Source organism: Phyllostomus hastatus, unplaced genomic scaffold (assembly GCF_019186645.2).
Source record: "Phyllostomus hastatus isolate PE091 unplaced genomic scaffold, TTU_PhHast_1.1 phas_contig_152, whole genome shotgun sequence".
Lineage (NCBI taxonomy): Eukaryota > Metazoa > Chordata > Mammalia > Chiroptera > Phyllostomidae > Phyllostomus > Phyllostomus hastatus.
In genome coordinates, this window is record NW_025333622.1 from 11093194 (window position 1) to 11112915 (window position 19722).

At 42.1% G+C, this 19722-nt stretch overlaps 1 protein-coding gene and 2 pseudogenes across 2 annotated transcripts in view; 2 read left to right on the forward strand and 1 right to left on the reverse strand.

The window, feature by feature from the left end:
* The window catches only part of TMCC3 (transmembrane and coiled-coil domain family 3), a 94695-nt gene that overhangs the window by 60307 nt on the left and 14666 nt on the right, over positions 1 to 19722 (reverse strand). Inside the window, exon 1 of one of the 2 annotated variants that reach the window (XM_045830461.1) lies at positions 14141 to 14377. The exons of the other annotated variant lie outside the window; for it this stretch is intronic. Within the exon in view, the coding sequence (XP_045686417.1) occupies positions 14141 to 14218 (78 nt within the window). The 5' untranslated portion in view covers positions 14219 to 14377. Of the gene's footprint in view, positions 1 to 14140; positions 14378 to 19722 lie in introns of those variants that run through there. 2 annotated transcript variants of the gene reach the window in all.
* On the forward strand, positions 660 to 920 carry LOC123813473 (annotated as a pseudogene).
* Positions 16042 to 17460, forward strand: LOC123813450 (annotated as a pseudogene).

Below are 19722 nucleotides of genomic sequence, written 5' to 3' on the forward strand. Positions count from 1 at the left end.
CAAGCTAGCTGCCCTAGAAAAGCATACTAGTTCATTTTAGACTATTCTGTAAATAAACTAAGGAATAATTATTTTAAAGAATTATTTACTAACAAAGTTATTGTGATTTCTGAAATGTGCTAAGTATCAGAGAACATGAAATTATCTTTGTATACAAATTTATGTCTCCAACTTCTAACAGTATATGTATTATCTTACTGAATGAATTTGTTACTGTTAAAATTACCCCAAATGTGCAACAAGTTATTTCAAAAATAAAAGCTGAGAAGGCATCAACATTTAATTTAGAAGAAAGCCACATAAATACAGGACTATGTCATTCATTTCTTATTTTCCCACAGAAATAAAAGATCCAGAAATGTCTGCTGGAATGGAGGACTGTTTGCAAAACTGTCCTTAAACATCACTGAGGCTGAAGGACTCTCATTTTAAGTCCTTTTAAAGAGCTAAATTTGAGCCCCAAGTATTTGCAACTTTTACTGGCTTGAGTGCGAACAAATTTCTCACTAGTGGAATTTCATATACTCCCATCCACCCAAACAGCAGAGCATTTCTGGGTGCTAGAAACAGATAAGGATGATTCCAGCAGTAGCTTTTTGAGGTAGCATGCGGGTTAGTGTGGTTTTTCGTCAACTTCCATCACGGAGTACTGTGGCCAGGGCCAAAAAGTGCTGAAGGTGATGGTGCAGCCTATCAACCTCATCTTCAGATACTTGCAAAACAGATGTCAGATTCAGGTGGGGCTTTATGAGCAAGTGAATATGCAGATAGAGGGCCGTGTCATTGGTTTTGATAAATACATGAACCTTGTATTAGATGATGCAGATGAGATTCATTCTGAAACAAAGTCAGGAAAATAACCAGGTTGGATCATGCCTAAAGGAGATAATATTACTCTCCTCCAAAGTGTCTCCAACTAGAAATGACTAATGAAGTGAGAAATTGTTGGAGCAATACAGTGTGTATTTTTTAGGTGTTCTTTGTTGTGGGTACAGTGCTTGAACATTTATTCATATTGTTTTGATTACCTTTTTGTTATTACCAGATGACAATAAATGCTATGTGACTGTTTTTATTTAAAAAAAAAAAGAAGAAAAAAACAGATAATGATTTGGTTTAAATAAGAGCCCTCATGGCTCCCCCAGGTGGAAACAGGACATAAATGAGACACTTTAATGAAAGAAGACTCACTTTGATTTTTGTGTCCACATACCCAACTGACACCAGTTGAGTAAGTACCTCTAAATTGCTTGGCATATGATGTAAAAACTTTGTCTGGCTTTATACAACAAATATTACTTGGTAATTTGCTTAAGTCCAAAGGTTTTTACAAGCACGGTGCTTTTTCCAAGTGGAAGTGCATGTAATAAAAGCATATTCATTCCAACATTAACAGGCCCTGTGGTCAGGGTGTGAAAAACTAAGTGTTGGTTTCCAGGCACAGCCAACAGTTTTAACCGCCCTCTGTGTCAGGCGCAGAGACTACAAGGCAGGTGAAACGCTCAGTAGTTAACACAGGTGAGTATAACAACCAACCCCTAAACATCCAGTGTTTTTTAGCAAGCCATAGGGATAACTTACAAATAAGAATAATCGAGCCAGTTAAAGAAACTGTTTATTACCTAAAAACACGAAATCTTGTTGTATTCATTATACTAACGTGAGTAACAAATCAACTTAAATTTCCTAGTACCGAGGACAGCACAAGGGTGCTAAATATGTTTACTAAGGAGGAGGAAGACGAGCTTGAAAGCGGTCTGCTCCCCACAGAACACAAACTTAGCTGGGTTCCTGCTTGTCCATCTCCCTAGCTGGGAGGGTGACCACAAGTGAAAAGGTGGCAATGGCGGTTTGTTTAGGGAGCAACAATACACATTCTTTGTCCTGTAACAGCATTTGCAAACACGTGGAAGGGCAGAATTCTGTATTAAGTAGAAACTGAGAAGCAAAATCTTATTCAAAAGAGAACTGAAGGCAAACAACAAACTTGACCATCTCTTCCCCTCCCTTTTCGTCTTTCCTTACTGTAAATGACACTGCAATCACAACTGCTTGACAGTTTCTAAATGCAGGAGTAGAATTCTCAAATTGCCCACTTCAAATCCTGATTAGGGGGAAGGGGAATCTCAATCCAGAATAAATCCATCTAAAGTATACCTTTTGGTTTGTTTTAAAGCCCAGAGAAAAAGTAGAAATTTATAAAAATAAGTAATAAATAAATAAAATGGATAAATATGTTAAATATATCTAGTATATTTATTTATGTAAACATAAATATATAAAATCTAAAAACAAATTTACAAAAATAACTGCAAAAATGGTGTTGGGATAACTATGTCATTTATCTGTATACATCTTAAAGGCAAACAAATAAATTCTAACTGGATGGATCAAAGATTAAAACATCAAAATAAAAATCATAATATGTTTTAGAAAAACATGGTGTTTTGGTTTTTTAAAAAATCTCAAAGTAACCTGGCTGGCGTAGCTCAGTGGATTGAGCGCGGGCTGAGAACCAAAGTGTCGCAGGTTCGATTCCAGTCAGGGTACATGCCTGGGTTGCAGGCCATGACCCCCAGCAACCACACATTGATGTTTCTCTCTCTCTCTCTCTCCCTCCCTCTCCCTCTCTAAAAATAAATAAATAAAATCTTTAAAAAAAATCTCAAAGCATGAAAGGCCATTCTAAGAATGACACAAACCTAACATTTTTAAATTTCTTTTTTTTAAAGGTTTATTTATTTATTTTTAGAGAGAGGGGAAGGGAGAGAAAAAGAGAGGGAGAGAAACATCAATGTGTGGTTGCCTCTCAGGTGGCCCCCACTGGAACCTAGACCACACCCCAGGCATGTGCCCTGACTGGGAATTGAACCAGTGACCCTTTGGTTCATAGCTCGTGCTCAATTCACTGAGCTACATCAGCCAGGGCCATTTTTAAATTTCTTTATGGCAAAGTCTGATTAATATTTTATTCAGTGTTTGCTATGTGCTATCTCTACACTCAGCATACACACGACAGGTCATTAATTAGGTCAGTGCAATAGGAAGAATTCTAAGATGGCCCCAGGATTCCCACCTGCTGGTGTACACACCCTATATTATACCCTCCCCTTTCATGTGACAAGACTTGTGAATATGATGTGATTTCACTCTCAGATTGAGTCACCTTATATGGCAAAGGTGAACAAATTTTGCAGATATAATCAAGGTTTTCTAGCAGTTGACTTCAGTTAATTAAAAGGTGGACTGCCTGGGTGGGCCAGTTCTAATCAGGTGAACCCCTTCAAAGAGGGCCTGGCTGGAGTGTCCAACCTTTTGGTGTCTCTGCACCACACTGGAAGAAGAAGAGTTGTCTTGGGCCACACATTAAATTCATTGCAACACATAATCACAAAAAAGTCTCATAATATTTTAAGTAAGTTTATGATTTTGTGTTGGGCCGCATTCACAGCCACCCTGGGTGACAGCCCTGGTGGAGGGAAGAGACAAACACAACAGAGATGCTCTCCTGCTGTCCTTAAAGAACAAACGGCCACGTGGTGAAGAGGGTCACCTGGTAGGGGGCAGTGGATGGCCGCTGGGGGCTGCAAGCTTCAGTCCTGCGGCTGCAAGGCAGTTACTTCAGTGAAGAACCAGTGAGTCTGGAAAAGGATTCCAAGCCTCAGAAGATACCATGGTCCTGACTGACACTTTGACTTTAGGCTGACAAAATTCTGAGGAGAGGATGAAGGTAAGCTGTGCCCAGACTCCTGGCCCTCGGAAACTGGGAGATGATAAATGGGTGTTGTTCTAAGCTGCTGATTTGTGATTTGTTACACAACAGCAGAAAATTAAATCAGTCAGGAATGACAAACTGGAAAATATGTATGTGCAAAACAATTTACTTAATAAGTGAAAAAAAACTTCTACAAATTTAAAAGATTAGTAACCCAATACACAGAGCCAGAATATAAAATGGATAGTTTACAATACAAATGTTTTTTAATTACGTAAAAATACGATCAATCTATTGTACTACAGGTGTAACCACTGGGCGATTCTGGGTGAGGGATACACGAACATATATCTCTGTTCTGTTTTTTTGCAACTTCCTGTGTGTTTATATTTATTTCAAATATAAAATTTAAAAATATGATCAAATTCATTCATATCAGGAAAAATATAAATTAGAATGAGCTACCAGTTCGCAGCTATCAGATAGACAAGGATAAAAAAGCGTTAAAATACACAGTGTCAGAAAGATGTGAGCTGAGCATGCTCACACATGGACGGTAACATACACTGCATCATCTTTGTTCACTGCTGCCCCCTCAGCTCCTAGTGTTTGACACAAAGCAGGCACAGCGTTCGAACTGGCGATACTACCATTGTGAGTGCCTGGGCCATTTGCTGAGCAATTCCACTTTTAAGAATGTACAGCCCACTAATGTTCTTCACATGAACAAAAAAGAAGTCTGTCTACGGGCAGTCACCAAAGTGCCTGAGCAGCGGCCATCCACATGCCCTTCAGAAGGAAATGGGCAAATAAATTATGCACACCTGCAGTCTTGTTCAGCAATTAAAACTAGATTAATCTGCACTGATATGAATCAAGAATAGAATGTTTTCCAGCTTCTCCAGTCCACAGTGCAATTTTATAACATACCCTCATTCACCATTTACAAAGCCCCAACTACCAAGGCTCCATGTGGACACACAAAGAACAGGGCCACTCCCATGTGAAAGGATGGAGCGAGTGCCCAGGGGCGCAGAGGCCAGGCATGGCAGTCCACAAAAAAGGACACCAGAGCTCAGAGCAGACAGCGGGTGAAAGACAAAGGTCAGACGAGAGACTCAGGGTGTCAAGCTAAGAAACTGAGATTCTGCCTACTGAAGGGCATAAAGGAAGATACAGACAAGACTCTATGCCAGGCATACACTTGCTGTAAAAATAAAGGAGTGGTTCGGCTGGAGAAGTTCATAATCCGGAAACCATCTCTGATTTTATTAGAGGTGTCTTAAGGTACCTCAACCTGTGTACTTGTGGTAAGCTGAGTCACCCTCAAACCCCCTTCACCTTGTGCCTACAAAAACATGAAGACCGCACGGAGTCCTTTTCAACCGTCTTAGGGGTGGAATCAAAAGAGATACCAGACATCTTCCTCATCTGGAGAAATATTTACAAGTAGCCCTCTCCAGTGCCTGGCCACGCTCTGCTCCACCATGCCCTTCACTAGCTCCACACTCAACATCGAATCAAAAACGCTGACTATTAGACTACATTGTTCTAGCTTCTCTCAGTCTTGTGTGCTTTTAGGGGTCAAAGCTTTCAAGCACTTTGTCTGATGCCAACAGGGCTTGAGCAGCTCTTACTGAATGGGCCTCATATTTTCAGATAAATTAAAATCTATGCCAGCTAGTGATTCAGTCTCAAATAGAGGCCACCTGTTCCAATTTGTGAGATTAAAATAACACACCACTGCCTATCTGAGTAGGGCTCCAAGCCTTCTGGCTCATCACGTCCTCTTCACACAGGCAGAAACAAAGGCACGTTTGGGCTCAATGCACAGTTGCACACATTACAGTAGATCTATTGAGACACCAAGCATAGTTTTCACTAAGGGCATTATTTTTTGACATGTGCTATGTTGAAATTTCTGTGAAAGGATGCAACACCATTTAATTCCCTCCTATCACAGCAAGCCTACATGCACATCTTATTAGATTCAACTTTACTTCAGAAAACCACAGAGTTTAAATTTCCTCTCCACCCACCACTTTCTGTCCTTGCCTGAAATTCCCAAAGAATCCTAAGGTCTTCTGTTGCCTCAGTTTCTCTCAAGTCATCAGAAGACTAGAGATACGTCCTGCCTGACACAAGTCTCACTGTGCAGCGGCACTATCCAGGTCTTCCTGCGCAGACAAGACTGCCTTCGATTCACTGGAGCGCACTTTTGTTCGTCCCTATACTCAATTACCCAAATTTTCACAGTCTGCAAGACAATATTTCTAAACAACTTCTGGGCCATGTTTCATAAACGCAGGAGAAGAGATGATACATAAGACCAGTGTTTCCCCAAGAGATTCTGAGTTATTTTAGGTGGCGTTGGACAAGAGCATTAAAACAGAATCACAGGGAGCAGCAAGTCATTGCCTTCAAAACCATCCTCAACCCAGTCCAGCTGACTCAGTCCAGGAGAAGTTTCTGTTTTGTGCTACAGCTCTCTAACAAAGCTTCCGCATTTACTGATCCTTTTAATCTGGTACTGCCGGCCTCAGAGGGTCAGACCATATTTAGCTGGAATAGTAGCAGTGATCCTTTAAGAATAAATTTAACTTTCAGGAGTGAGCTGATTTAGAAGTACTAGGTACACAACCATACAGGTGGTACGACAAAGCTATGTGTGGGTGTGGGAACGACTGAAGATTGGGAAACTGGGAGACAATGAATGACTCAACCTCAGAACAACAAAGGCTGTGATGGGTTTCCTGACGCCACTTCTCAGAGTCATTCTGGCAAGGGGAGGAGCTGACATGCCAGTTTGACTCCTGGGTCCACCTCTTAACACTCTGTCCTAATCTCAAAGCCAGAAGTAGAAACGAAGGGAGTGATGTTGGGGATGACGAGAGAAAGGCGACTGAGAAAATTGGAGACTCAAACCGCTGGCTGTGGTGTGTGAGTGGGGTGACTGAGGACATCCCCACGCATCTTGTTTGAGAGCTGGCTATATGAGAAAAGCATTAACCAGGAATTCGGGTGGACATTTGAGAAAATGAATTAAGCTTGATATATACTCCTTGAGGTGCTTGTAGAACATCTAAGTAGAAATGTCTTGTATTATGTGCTAAAGCCACATCTTACGCCAGGGCTGGGCTCCCATGTCGGAGGGTGAGGCAGAAATCATACAGAATCTGCCCCAGAGACACTTCATCGGGGCTGGCACTGCACGCACCTCCTCTCCACAGGCCAGAAACAGCCCCCCCTCTCCACTGGGTCCCCCCAGGGCTGGAGCATGGTCAGGCGGTGTTTCTGCGTTTACAGGCTATGCTGTATGGGAACCAGTATATATCCTAAAGACAGCCGGTGCTGGAAGGTGCTCTCAGGGACAGACTCACAGGAACAGAGAGCTTCAGAGGGAGGAGAACACTCAGGTTCCTTTTAAATTAAATACATAGAGGATATACTCATGACTTGGACATCTAGACTATGTTTTCTCCCAACACCCCATCCCAACATCTAAAACTCATTTCTCAAAATCTTTGTTTTAAGAAAAAAAAACCCCAACAACGAAAAGACACCTCATTCAGAAAAGGTAACTTTCAAAAAGCGGCAGCAGACCTAGTGCTAGGCTAAATAGTTTGGTGTACGAATCGTCACACCTCTTCATCCCAACCCTGCCAAAATCTGAAAATAAATTCAGAAAGATGATGGCCTAATAGTAAATAATTTAAATTCACTTTTTTTAACCTAGAAAGCTCAGAAAATTTTAAATTTGTTCAATTAATTCCCTACTTAAAAAATTTAAATTCTCATTCTACCTTTATTAATTTTGAGATGTTTATCCCATATAACTTAGCAATTGGTATTTAAAATATTTAAAGCCATTTTCTTTTAAGGAATTCTCCTTTAAGACAGTAGCTGGTATAATGGTTAGTCCTAATCACTGTGTATTAGATACATAATTTTACTGGATACAATCTGGCTGGATGTCACTTGGCTGTATCTGCAAGTGGAATGGTGTGGAGTTAATGTCTGAACATCCTTTCAGTTCTAACATCGTAAAACCTTTAAGTCTGCCTTAAAAACGAGGAGTGCACACCTTCGATCCAGTGGGGCTGAGTCCTGCAGAAAGATCTGGTGACACCAGACTGTTGCGACGAGGAAGAACCACCCTTGTTGTGTCCTTCGACTGCTTATCCTCCGGAGATCAATACTGGGCTAGCAGATGGTTTTTAACTCCATCCTTAAATCATGAGTTTATTTAGGAACTCTTAAGACTACCCCGAACTATCAGCAAAATTCTTATGTCCTAGGCATTACAAAAAGTTCCTAGATTATCAGTCTAAATCATTGACTCCCCAAATGTTTACTGGGGATATAAGACCATATGCAAAGGACTGGCAAAATGCTGTGTCATAAAAGTCTCAAATACACCACTGGCTAGGTGCCCTGCAGAAGTCGCACACATCCATCTCCAAGCACTCAACAGGTCTGTTCAGACCAAAGTGCTCTCCAGTACTCTCTTCAGAGGCAGAACATAGGACAGCAGTTAATATGCAAGCTCTGGAACTAGATCTTGGTTCATTGAATGCTAGCACTACCATTTCCTAAAAGCCACAGGACCTTGGACAAATTATTTAACTTCCTGGACCTCAACTCCCTCATATGTAAAATGGAACTATAAATAGGATATCAGGAAGATTAAGGAGTGCATTTGAAGTGCTTGATATTGCGCCTAGTGTATAGTAGAGACTTAGTACATGTGGGCTATTATCACTGCTACTGCCTTCTTCTTTTCATTTATGTTCCTGTTGCTTCCGCACAGAGGAATAATTGACACACATGCTAGGTTTTCCTCCAAGTAGCATCCCTCTCCCCAGAAGTCAATGCAACAGCTGGATTATGCACTGATCATATATCCTGATGTTCCTTTTCTAAGGAGTGCAGAGTCCTCATTCTGATTCACAGGACAGTGATTCATGCTTCTCCTCCTTCTCTCTCACCTCCCCCCTCCACTGAAAACATAAAAACACAATTAAGAGACAGCAGGGCTGAAAGCTGCAGCCTCCCCTATCAAGACTTCGGCACTTTCCATTGAGAAGGACTCGGCTGATTTCTGACCTTAACAGTAGCCCTGGAGATTAAGGCAGGGAGTCTGAAGCACCACATCCTGGGATCCAACTAGGTAGCAGCTGTTGTGGTGTTCCACAGCAGATGTGACGAGCTGGTGTGCTGGTGGGGAATGGCAATTTGTCCTCCTCTAAAGGGAGAACTGGGAAGCTTGCAGCAAAGCATAGCTCAAAACACACATACCATGTCAATCTATCCATCCTAAATTTAAGAAAAATCCGACTTAGAAGACTCACCATTATTTACCATTCCTTTAATTAACACGTCAGAATACAGCAAATCACTGACTCAAAGTGTACTCACAAAATATCAGTTTACCATCTGACTAGGTCAGTGTCACCTCCGATGGAGGTCTGTTTCCACTCTCTTTAGTTCCTGCCCAGGAAGTAAGCATGTGATCCTCACCTCTTTGCCTTACGGCCCAACCATTTCCACTGTGAGAGGGGCTTCAACGCCCTCTTTTCCTTGACTCTGTTTGGCCATTACTCATCGTACACTTCTGGATCTATTTCCAAACCAAAGAACACTTACAGATGCACTACAGGTGGCCACCATGGCTGACATAGGTTTTTTCTTCAGATGTTAGAGGCTTGTACTTATTATCATCATTTCTTTCTATAAAAAAAGAGGAGCATTTCCTGGGCCAGAAGTAGAAATAAAATAAAACCAACAGACATTAAGCTTCTGGAGAGGCCAGACTGTTCCATTCGCCATTATATTACTGATACCTAGCGCCGCAGCCAGCACATAGAAGGCACTCAACAGGTATTTAGTGAATGAATGAAGCCTCTCTCAATCAAAGTGCCAGTGTCTATAGTTTATAAACATGTAAATGACAAGCATGAGAATAATCAATGTGAAGAGAAATGAGAAAAATGCTAAAAATACCAGAAAAGACTATCCCATTTACCAAATTAGCAGTCTTTCCATTTCAAGCTTACAATTGCTTCTTATATAATAATAACAAAAATGGCTACCATTGACTGAGTTCTTACTGTGTACCTGACATTTCATAGAAATTACTGCATTTATCCCTGGTAACACCCCTAGGATATGGAAGAGGAATCCAAGACTTAGAAAGAGTGTAGGTCCAAGATCCCACCACTACTCAGCAGCGTTAATGCAAGATCTGTCTTCTGGGGGCCAGCCTAATGAAAGTGGTTCTGTAGGCAGAATACTCCGGTCCTTGCAGGCAAGATGGAATGGAGGCTGACAAAATCACAGAGCAATGAGGAAGCTAGTACACCAGTTATCTCTTTCTACGGTTATAGGTGGCTAAAATAAGGTGGGAGATGACAGGAGAAATGAACCAACTCCAGAGAAACATTAAAGAGCCAGTGGAATGGCTGGTAGGTTAGAGATGGAGGGAAGGTAATCCTTCTGATGATTAGAGTTCTGATTAATGGTGATACCATCAGAACAAGAATAAAATTATTCACCTTATATAAGGATAAAAAGCTGGGGAAGGTGGCCTTTTAGAACATTTAAAGTTAGAACTCACATAAAATCTGATTCACACATAATTGATTAATAAAAACCAGACTCCCTATATTCTCAAAAAGATGATAGGCTTTATCTAGGGCATGAAAAAAAAGTAGGAGTCTAATTATGTACGTTCTTTCTTTTAAAGTAAGGTTATATTACGTGCACCAAGTTAACATGCACCATTTCTGAGTTTTACCCAGATGAAGTTTAAAACTGTGAATGATCCTGACTTGTCAGCTTAGAGACAAACACAGAACTCATTACATTTTCACTGAGGGGGAAAAAATCTAGGTTAGTCCATCTGGCTATAAAAATAGACTTCTCCACTGTTAAATGAGTAAACTTCCTCATTATTATTCCAGTCTCAAAGGCTTAACTAAGTTCAGCAAGATCGATGTATATTTTCCCTGTTGTCTTTGCAGGGTATCAATTTTGAACTCAAAAATATGACCCCTTTGGTCATATTTTTTCCAAGAATTTGATCTCATAGAGTCTTAGGTCCTTCCTAGGAGGAAACTGCATATCTCTGAGAGGTTAATCAACTTTTCCCAGGCACCCCCAGGTCTCATTAGTTATAGTGTTTTTTGGGGAGCTAATTTACCAAATGAGTTCACAAAAGAGTTCTTATACAACTCTATTAGATGGTTTATTGCCAAGGAGAGGGTGACATCAAGAAATTAAACCCTAGTACTGCTTGATGGTTGCCTTTTACATACTTTTTGAGTATAAAGAAAACATGTCTTTATAGCTACATCTAACTGAATCCCACAAAACAGGAGCTAGAATCATCTAATGGGATAAATATTCTCTGCACAGGAAAGTTGCTGTGGCTTTTCCCTTCATTACAGCAGGCTTATTGCAGCCTTAAGGACAGACTCAAAATTACATCAGCTCCACTGGAGAAAAGCTCTTATGCAGTAACAAAATTTTCACTAGTTATCTCTATTCTTCATGTCTCAATAATAAACCCCCTAAAAGCAGACAGTAAGGAAGTTCAAACAAGTATCTTAGCATCACTGCTGCAGAACTTGTGATTACTGTTCACTCAAGTTTTAGCCCTTCTCAGTTTGACTTCTTCTAGTCCTCACTAGATTTCATTTGCCCAATAAGCTAATTTAGAATAATCAGTATATACTATAATGTCTAACTCAGTTTTAATACATGGTTTACTTAAAAAGCAGGTATAGTCAGGCACCATATAACAACATTTGGGTTAATGACGGACCACATACACGACCATGTTCCCATAAAATTATAATGGAGCTGAAAAATTTCTGCCCGCGTAGTGACATCTTAGCCACTGTAATGTCACAGTGCAACATGTTATTTATGTGTTTGTGGGGGTGCTGGTGTAAACAAACCTACTGTACTGCCATCATATAACAGTATATAGCACACACAACTCTGCACAGGACGTAACACTTGACCGTGATAATAAATGTTACTGGTTTATGTATTTACGATAGTATACTTTTTATCATTCCTTTAGAGTGTACTCTTTCAACTTATTTTTTAAAAAGTGTGCTGTAAAACAGCAGCCATGTTATGCTGGCAGTAGCCTCATACAATACATCTTGGGTTTACTGTGTCTCTCGACTGCGTCATTTTCTCTTGTTCTTGATTTAATCTCAGGTCGTTTTGCACAATAACATGCTGTACTCTACTCTACAACCTAGATGTGTAGTAGGCCATACCATCTGGGTTTGTGTCAGAGCACTCTATACAGGGGTGAGCAAAAATAGGTTTACAGTTGCAAGTACATGAAACATATTTTATTCTTGTATTGCTATTTCCCATACAAACAACTGTAATCCTCCCTATGCCCACCTGATATATTCACACAACAATGGGATCGTCTAATGACCCATTTCTCAGAACTATTCTGTAACCCGTCATTAAGCAGATGGCTCTATCTCCATTATTCATCACACAATGCAGCAGGTATAACATTGTGGGTAGAATTTAAAAAAATAAGAAGCCTTCTTCACATAAGGTTGTGTCACTTTAACCAAAAATAAGGGTGTTGAAACAGAACAATGCCAAATATAGCACAGAAACTGAGTCGGCAGTTAAGTTACCCATTTGCTTTGCCACTTTTCATCTGTAAACAGTTGAGGTAAAAACTTTATCACCACTATATTACAGATTATGAAAAGGGAGTTTTGGTGAGTTCTATAAGTTTTACTAAAACATTTAAATGAATTACCACTGAGCCACCCATCCCTAAAAGATCACTAATCTTGTTATTTACACAGATTATAACAGTTGTGACAAGCAAAACCAAGCTTCCACACTTTTTCACGTCTGAAATGTCTTCTGTCAACAGTGACATTAATATAGATTCCCCCAATTTCTAATGCTTTAGAAATAATGACCTTCGCCTTTCTTCACAGTTAACCGTGTTAAACTAGCAGTCATCCTTCCAAAAACTTCTAAGTGTAGGTTAACAAAGATCTTTTGCCAATGCTTTCTTCTAAATGGGATTTCTGGTTATTTTCACAACAAATTGTTATGATACTTTTAAAGAAAGTACAAGTAAGAGAATTCATTTAGGGGAGGAGAGTGGAGGGAAAGCAGGAAGGGAGGAGAGTGGAATGGATGCAGGACGTATTTTTCCACCAAATATATTGAATCTGTAACGACTTAAATCATTATGCTAAACTGATTAACAAAGGCCAAAAGAAAAGGGAACAAAAGGTAATCTATACCAGGAACTTGTCACTGCACTTCTGGGGCAATTGATAACTTCTCTGAATTATGAGTAAACACCCAAATCCTGCACAAGGGGCGGCGCCACATTTCTGTCACTGTTGCTACTTTTCCCATCCGGTTGGGCTCTGGATCTGGGAAGTGACAAGCCAGAATTTGAACACGATTGTACCTCCGTGAACTTTATACAAAGTAGCTGACACTCAAATGCTGAGATATTGGAAAAGCAAGTAGTTAGCTGAGCAAAGAACAAATCCAGGTATCTCCTGCCAGAACAAATGCCAGGGTGGAGGAGGTGCTGTTCCAAAAGGCACTTCAATCGGCCAAGGGGTGAATCCGAACCTGGACGATTCAACAGCCCAGGAGGGCAAAGGTATCCGGTGGGGGTGGGGGGAAGGAGGCTCCCTCTCCCTACAGGGACCGGAGCTCAGGCCGCCGCCTCCGTCTTCATTTTGAAGCGCTACAGGGCTAGTCCCTGCTGCCTGCTCTGAAGAGCTATTTTCGACCACAGCCGAAATCAGCAACAGCAAATTACACTGCAAACAATGAAGAAGGCGCCTGCTCCTCAAGGCTAGAAACTCCGGAGAGGCAACGCGAGGGCTGACTTTTCACTCCCGCAGAGCCTCTCGGCGCTGCTGCCGCCACCCGCCCCGCACGCAAAACCCCGAGGGCTGGGAGACTTGGCGGCCGCTGGGAGAGCCGGCTGTCCCACGGAGGACTGGGGGCCGCAGGTGGCGGGATTCCCTCACGTCCGGGCACCGCGCGGAGGGCGCTCCCTGGCGGAGAGCGCGGCCGTCAGGGAGTCCCAGTGGCCCGGCCAGACGCTCGGGGACCTGGGCGCCGGAAGGTGGAGTGAGGGGGTTGTCGGGCCGGGCTTTGATCGCGCCCCACCCCGTGGTGAACCTGGGGTCTCAGAGCCGCAGGCCGGGCTCCGACAACCCCTCAGTCGCAGCCCCTTCAGCGTGACCAAGGGCGGGGAAGTTCGCACCCGGGGCAGCAAAGGAGAGTGTCAGGCAGAGAAACGGAGGGCAAGAGTTAGTTGACCCGTGAGCCGAAGCCCACTCGGCCTCGCCCCTTGGCCCGGCGCCCCATCGCCACCCAGCCTGTGCCGCTCACCCGGCTCTTGCAGCGCTGGTGCCGGCCAGGGTCGGAGTACGTCCGGTCCACGGTGAGCGCCGTGTCGCTGCCCGGCATCTCGACGCTTGCACCGGGAACTTTCCCGTCTCCCGGGGCCGCAGAGCCGCGAACTGCCGGCCGTGTTCAAGTCGCCCTGGGAACCGCGGCGGAGCGGGAGGCGCGGGCTGCCGCAGCCTGTGCGGACAGCCGCGCGGCAGCCCTGCGCCGCCGCCGGGGGTGAAGTGAGGGCGGAGCAAGGGCGTGAGAGTCTCCTCCCCTTTCCTCTCCCCGCCTCCCAGTGTGCGCCCAGCGGGGGCCTGAGACCCTTCTTCAGGTGCGGCTTCTCCGCCTCCTTCCCTTGCTGGAACTTGATTCCACCCTCTTCCCACACTGCTCTCTTTTTCTTCAAAAGCTAAGCGGCATCTATTTGTTGACTTATTTGTATATTTATGATAAAAGATGGATTTTTGACAAAATGTTGAGGCTTGCCTTAAATTCTTGCTTTCACGTCATTATTTTTTATTCAACCTGCACCAACTGGGTATCTGCCACGTGCCAGACCCTGGGACAGGAACCAGAGATTTTTTTTTTAAGTTTTTCTTATAATTCCACTCAGCACAGAACACACTTCCACTTAAGGAAGATCTACAGTGCTGTGTGTTTTAATTTTGCAGGTGTAGCTCACCTCTATGTTGGAAGCTGCTTGAAAGTCAAGACACCTTTTCATTTCAGTATTCCCTATTTCCAGTGAATAGTCCCTGCCCTCAAGAAATTTGCAGTATTGTTACTTAAGCCAACATTCAGAACCCCAGGTCTGGTTATGCAGGGTGTATGTAGTGGGTGACTGACTTGAAGCACTGAAAGTGCAGCTGCTCCCGAGAGGAGTCAGAGGGCAAAGTGAGCAGCCCAGAAGGAAGGGTGGATATGCTAGCTTCTCCCCTTCAAAGAGGTGAGGGACTAGAGCAGTACAAGTGTTAGAAAAGTGCTGAGCATAAAACAAAGGCACGCTTGGAAAACCTCCAGTTATCAGTTTAGGAAGTGTCTTTAGGAACAGAAGGATGTGCTGGAAAAAGTAGGTGGAAACCATGTGGTGCAGGGCTCTACTTCCAAAACTAAGACGTTCAGCCTGGTTCTGTGAGCACTGGGAAGCTGCTGGAGGTTTCTGAACAGGGAAATAATGAAATCAGGATGAGAATTTAAGAGGATATATGTGATAGTCATGAGAAGCACTGATTGAACATGGGTGAAGGACACTGGTTAGAAGACCAATGCAAAGACAATCTAAGGGTCCTTCAGGAGGAGACTGAATGCAAATTATGATACATCCAACCAGTGGAGTATTAGGAAACTAATGGAATGAGGCAGCTCTCTATATATGGCTACAGAAATACTTGAACATATATGGTTAAGTGAAAAAGCAATGTGCAGAATAATTTATATGGTATTTTACCATTTATATATTGTAAAAACTATATATGTATGTGCTTATATATGCATAGAATATTTCTGGGAGGGTAAGTAAGAAACTAGGGAAATAGGCAAGAAACTGATGGCAGGAGAAGAGAACTAGGTAGCTAAAAGGAAGGGATAGGAGAGAGATTTATTTTTCACTGTATATTCTTTAAAAACTTGAATGTTGGAATTGTATGCATATATTAACTATTCAGAAAGTAAAATAAAAATACTTTTAAATGAAGAGATTAAACTGATTAAAACTAACTTGGGAAAGAGAAAACCCCATATAGTCCTAAAACCATTCAAGAAATTTAATGAAGACTTTAAAATAGCCCCATACATATGACACAAGTACACCAGGCTCAGAGAGTTTTTTAGGTAAATTCTTTCAGAACAGAGGAGAGTCAAATGTTAGTGTGTGAGTTTGTATGTGTACAATTATAGCTATGGTGGCCAGAGAAGGCCTCTATGATAAGGTGACATTTGAGCTGAGACCTGAAAAGTAAGGGAGGCAGTGATGTAGATACCTGAAAGTTTCAGACAGAAGGAACAGCAGGTACAAAGGCTCTGGGGCAGGTACTTTTGGGGAGTGTTTGAGGAGGAGCAGGGAGGCCAGTGTTCCCTGGAAAGACAGTAGATGAAGTCAGAGACATTTGAGAGGTCTGGACCATTTAGGCCATTTTAAGAACTCTGACTTTAATTCTGAGGAAGATGAGAATATTTGGAAAATTTTAAACAAACAATTTTAAATTTTAGAGTGGCATGCTCTGCCTTTTCACTTGGAGAAAAAAGATCCTTATACCTCACAGGGAGGGTCACAGGACACACAAAAATCAATGCCAGATAGAGCAGAGGCCTGAAGAGGGGGCAAACACAACTTTTAAAACTGCCAGAAGAAAATTAGAGAATATCATTATGATCTCAAGCCATAAGAAGCAGGTCACAAAAAGCATAAACCATAAAGATTCAACTACATTAAAATTATAAAACTTCTACTTATGAAAAGGAGTAATAATAAAGTGAAAACAAGCCACAAACACAACTGGAGCTAAAAAAATCAATATGGATGATTTTCACAAACAATGCTTAGAAGTGAAAAAAGCAAGCCACATAAAATTACATGCATTATGATTTTATTCATGTAAAGTTAAAAATATAAACATTAAAGCAGCTTCTATAAAGAAGAAGAGGTTGACATCCTTGAATGAAGCACTTCCAGACAGGAGACGGGCAGCAGCTAGAGTTAGGAGTGACAGAGGTGGCGAGCTAGAATCCCCGTCCTGCTTCCAGAAGTGGAAGTGCTCATGGATCTGGGAAGTCTGCAAGGCACACTCCTGCAAGATCTCCATCCAAGGAAGATTCCAGGCATTCCAGATCTGGATCCAGATCTAGATCAAGAAGAAGTTCTTGAAGGCATTATACAAGGTCACGATCTCAGTCTCACTCTCATAGATGATCCTGTGGCAGGACTTCTAGTCAAGATTATAGAAGGTGTAGCCACAGTTATTCTCCCATGTCTACTCGTAGGTGTCATGTGGGGCATCAGGCAAATCCTGATCCTAACTTTTGTCTTAGAGTATTTGGGTTGAGCGTGTATGCTACAGAAGGAGTTCTAAGAGAAGTATTCTCTAAATATGGCCCCATTTCAGATGTGTGTATTGTATATGACCAGCAGCTTATGTTCAAGAGGATTTGCCTTTGTATATTTTGAAAATGTAGATGATGCCAAGGAAGCAAAAGAGCATGCCAATGGAATGGAGCTTGGTGGACATAGAATCAGAGTTGATTTCTCTATAACAAAGAGACCACATACCCCAACGCCAGGAATTTACATGGGGAGACCTGCCTATGCAAGCTCACTATGACAGAGGATACGATCGAGGCTATGATGACCGGGACTACTACAGCAGATCACAGAGTTGAGGAGGAGGCAGAGGAGAAGGATGGAGAGCTGCTTGAGACAGGGATCAGATTTACAGAGGGCAGTCACCTCCTCCTTACTGTAGTCATGGAGGAGACCGATCACGTTCCAGATCTCGATCACATTCACCTCCTCACTATTAAAGCATGAAGTCGAAGACTTTCTGAAACCTGCCTTAGAGTTTGGATATTGCGACAATATTTTTTATTGTCTCCTGTTTAAAAAGTGAACAGCGCCTAGTGAAGTTAGGTGATTTTACACCTTCTCTGATGACTACTTTTGGTGGAGTTGAAATGCTGTTCTCATTCTGCATTTGTGTAGTTTGGTGCTTTGTTCCAAGTTAAGTGTTTCAGGAAACTATATTTTGCATGTATTTTCTTACAGTCTAAATTTTGATTGCTGAGAAGTTACTACTGTACAAAACTTCATTTAAAAGAAAGGTTTTTCTACTGAATCCAGGGTATTCTGAAGATCAAAACCTGTGTCTAAATGTTACCAAATGGCAAAAAGCAACACACAAAATTTGATTTTTTACTTCAAAAAAATAAAGATTAAATGACTTGTGTTTTTAGGAGAACAAAGATATACAGTAAAACTAGTAAGAAAAACAAAAGCATGATAAACACTAATTTCAGGACAGTATTTATCTCTGTTGGGGGGAAGAAGAAAGATTTAATAGGAGAGGAGTACAAGATCACAAATAATGGTCTATTTAATGAATGACTGTGTCTACACTGGATATGTATTTATTCACACACAATGTTTCATAATAATTTTAAAAGTTTAAAAGCAACAAAGACTTGAGGCACAGATGTGATGATGGAATCCTTAATCCTGGGATTTAAGTCACCGGTGGGGTGACCCTACTCAAATAAATAAACATAACAACATTTTTATAGGTATAAAGCTTGTTACAAAGTCAAGATAGTCTGTTACTATTAACTTGTCATTATGTCAATTTAGTCTTACAAAGATCTATTCTGAAAATCTTATTTCTGGGCTCTTCCCCTCATTTACCTGATACCTAATTTTTTTTCTAGCTATATATGGCTACACGAAGTACAGTACTTGTTGGGAACCGCCCTGACTGGTATCAGAGGCTGAAACCCCTGCCTAGCTAAGGCTAAGGGAATGCCCTTGGAACTGTAAGCCAGCAAGGAGACAAAAGCTTATCTCCCTGGCAGGAATGCTGCTTCTGCTGCTTTATTCATGACTGAACCCCAAAAAAAGCTTGGTCGGTTAGCCAAAGACGGGTAAGATTCCCCACGGGGGAACGACCTAAGCCAGGCACGATCACTTTTGGGAGGCCCCCCCCAAAAGAAGGACTTGGGGGGCTGCAGCAAAAGGGGGGTGATGGACCCTCGCTCCTCGGCTTTGACATAGCCTGAGTTCTCATCGTCTGGGAGAAAATCTCCTTATCTCTTGGTTACCTAGTTCCCTTGCTCCACCTAAGCCTAAAACAATAACAGGGTGGTGCAGCTCGGTACTGAGAAGTGCGGATTTCCCGGGGTGATCAGGCCTAAGAAAGAACATGTAAATTACTGTGAAACCTTCTTTGTTTAGAATGCTCTCAGTTGAATGAGAAGGGTCTTAGGAGGAAGTTAGTTTGTTCCTCAGTCTTACAGCTCTTTGACCCCCAACTCAATAGACGGGCAGAGTTCTTTGTTTTCTATAGTTCCTTACTTCCCCTAATGAGTACTGTACTTTACCTGAATTATTATGCAAAATGAGCCTAATAAAAGCAGGTATGGACAGTAAATCAGCGCGCTCCCCACTAGGGGGGTGGCCATTTCGTCCCTACTTCCCCACAGAAACTAGTTTGTCTCTGTGCATGTGGTGTTTTTTCTCGCGTGTTTATCGTCGAGCCATCCACAACAGCGTTCCGTGGTCACTGCTGGCCGGTGACCCACGCGCAACAAGTACTCAGGTGTGTGTGTGTGTGTGTGTAACTGCACGTGCATAACTTTAAAGACGTCAGACCTAAGTGAGGTCTCAGACCAACCAAAGTTGGGCTTATGTCAGTATGCCATCAGGCATCTGCTCTTGATTTCTATTAATGTCTTGGCATTCCTTAGAAGAACTCCATCCTGGAAATGTTTACCCTCAGTGAAAAGGATAAGTAAGTACTTTGTTAGGTTCACTTGAATGTCATTTAACAGAGGATGTGCTTTTTAGATCATTTAGACTTATTCTGTGAGCCCTGAAG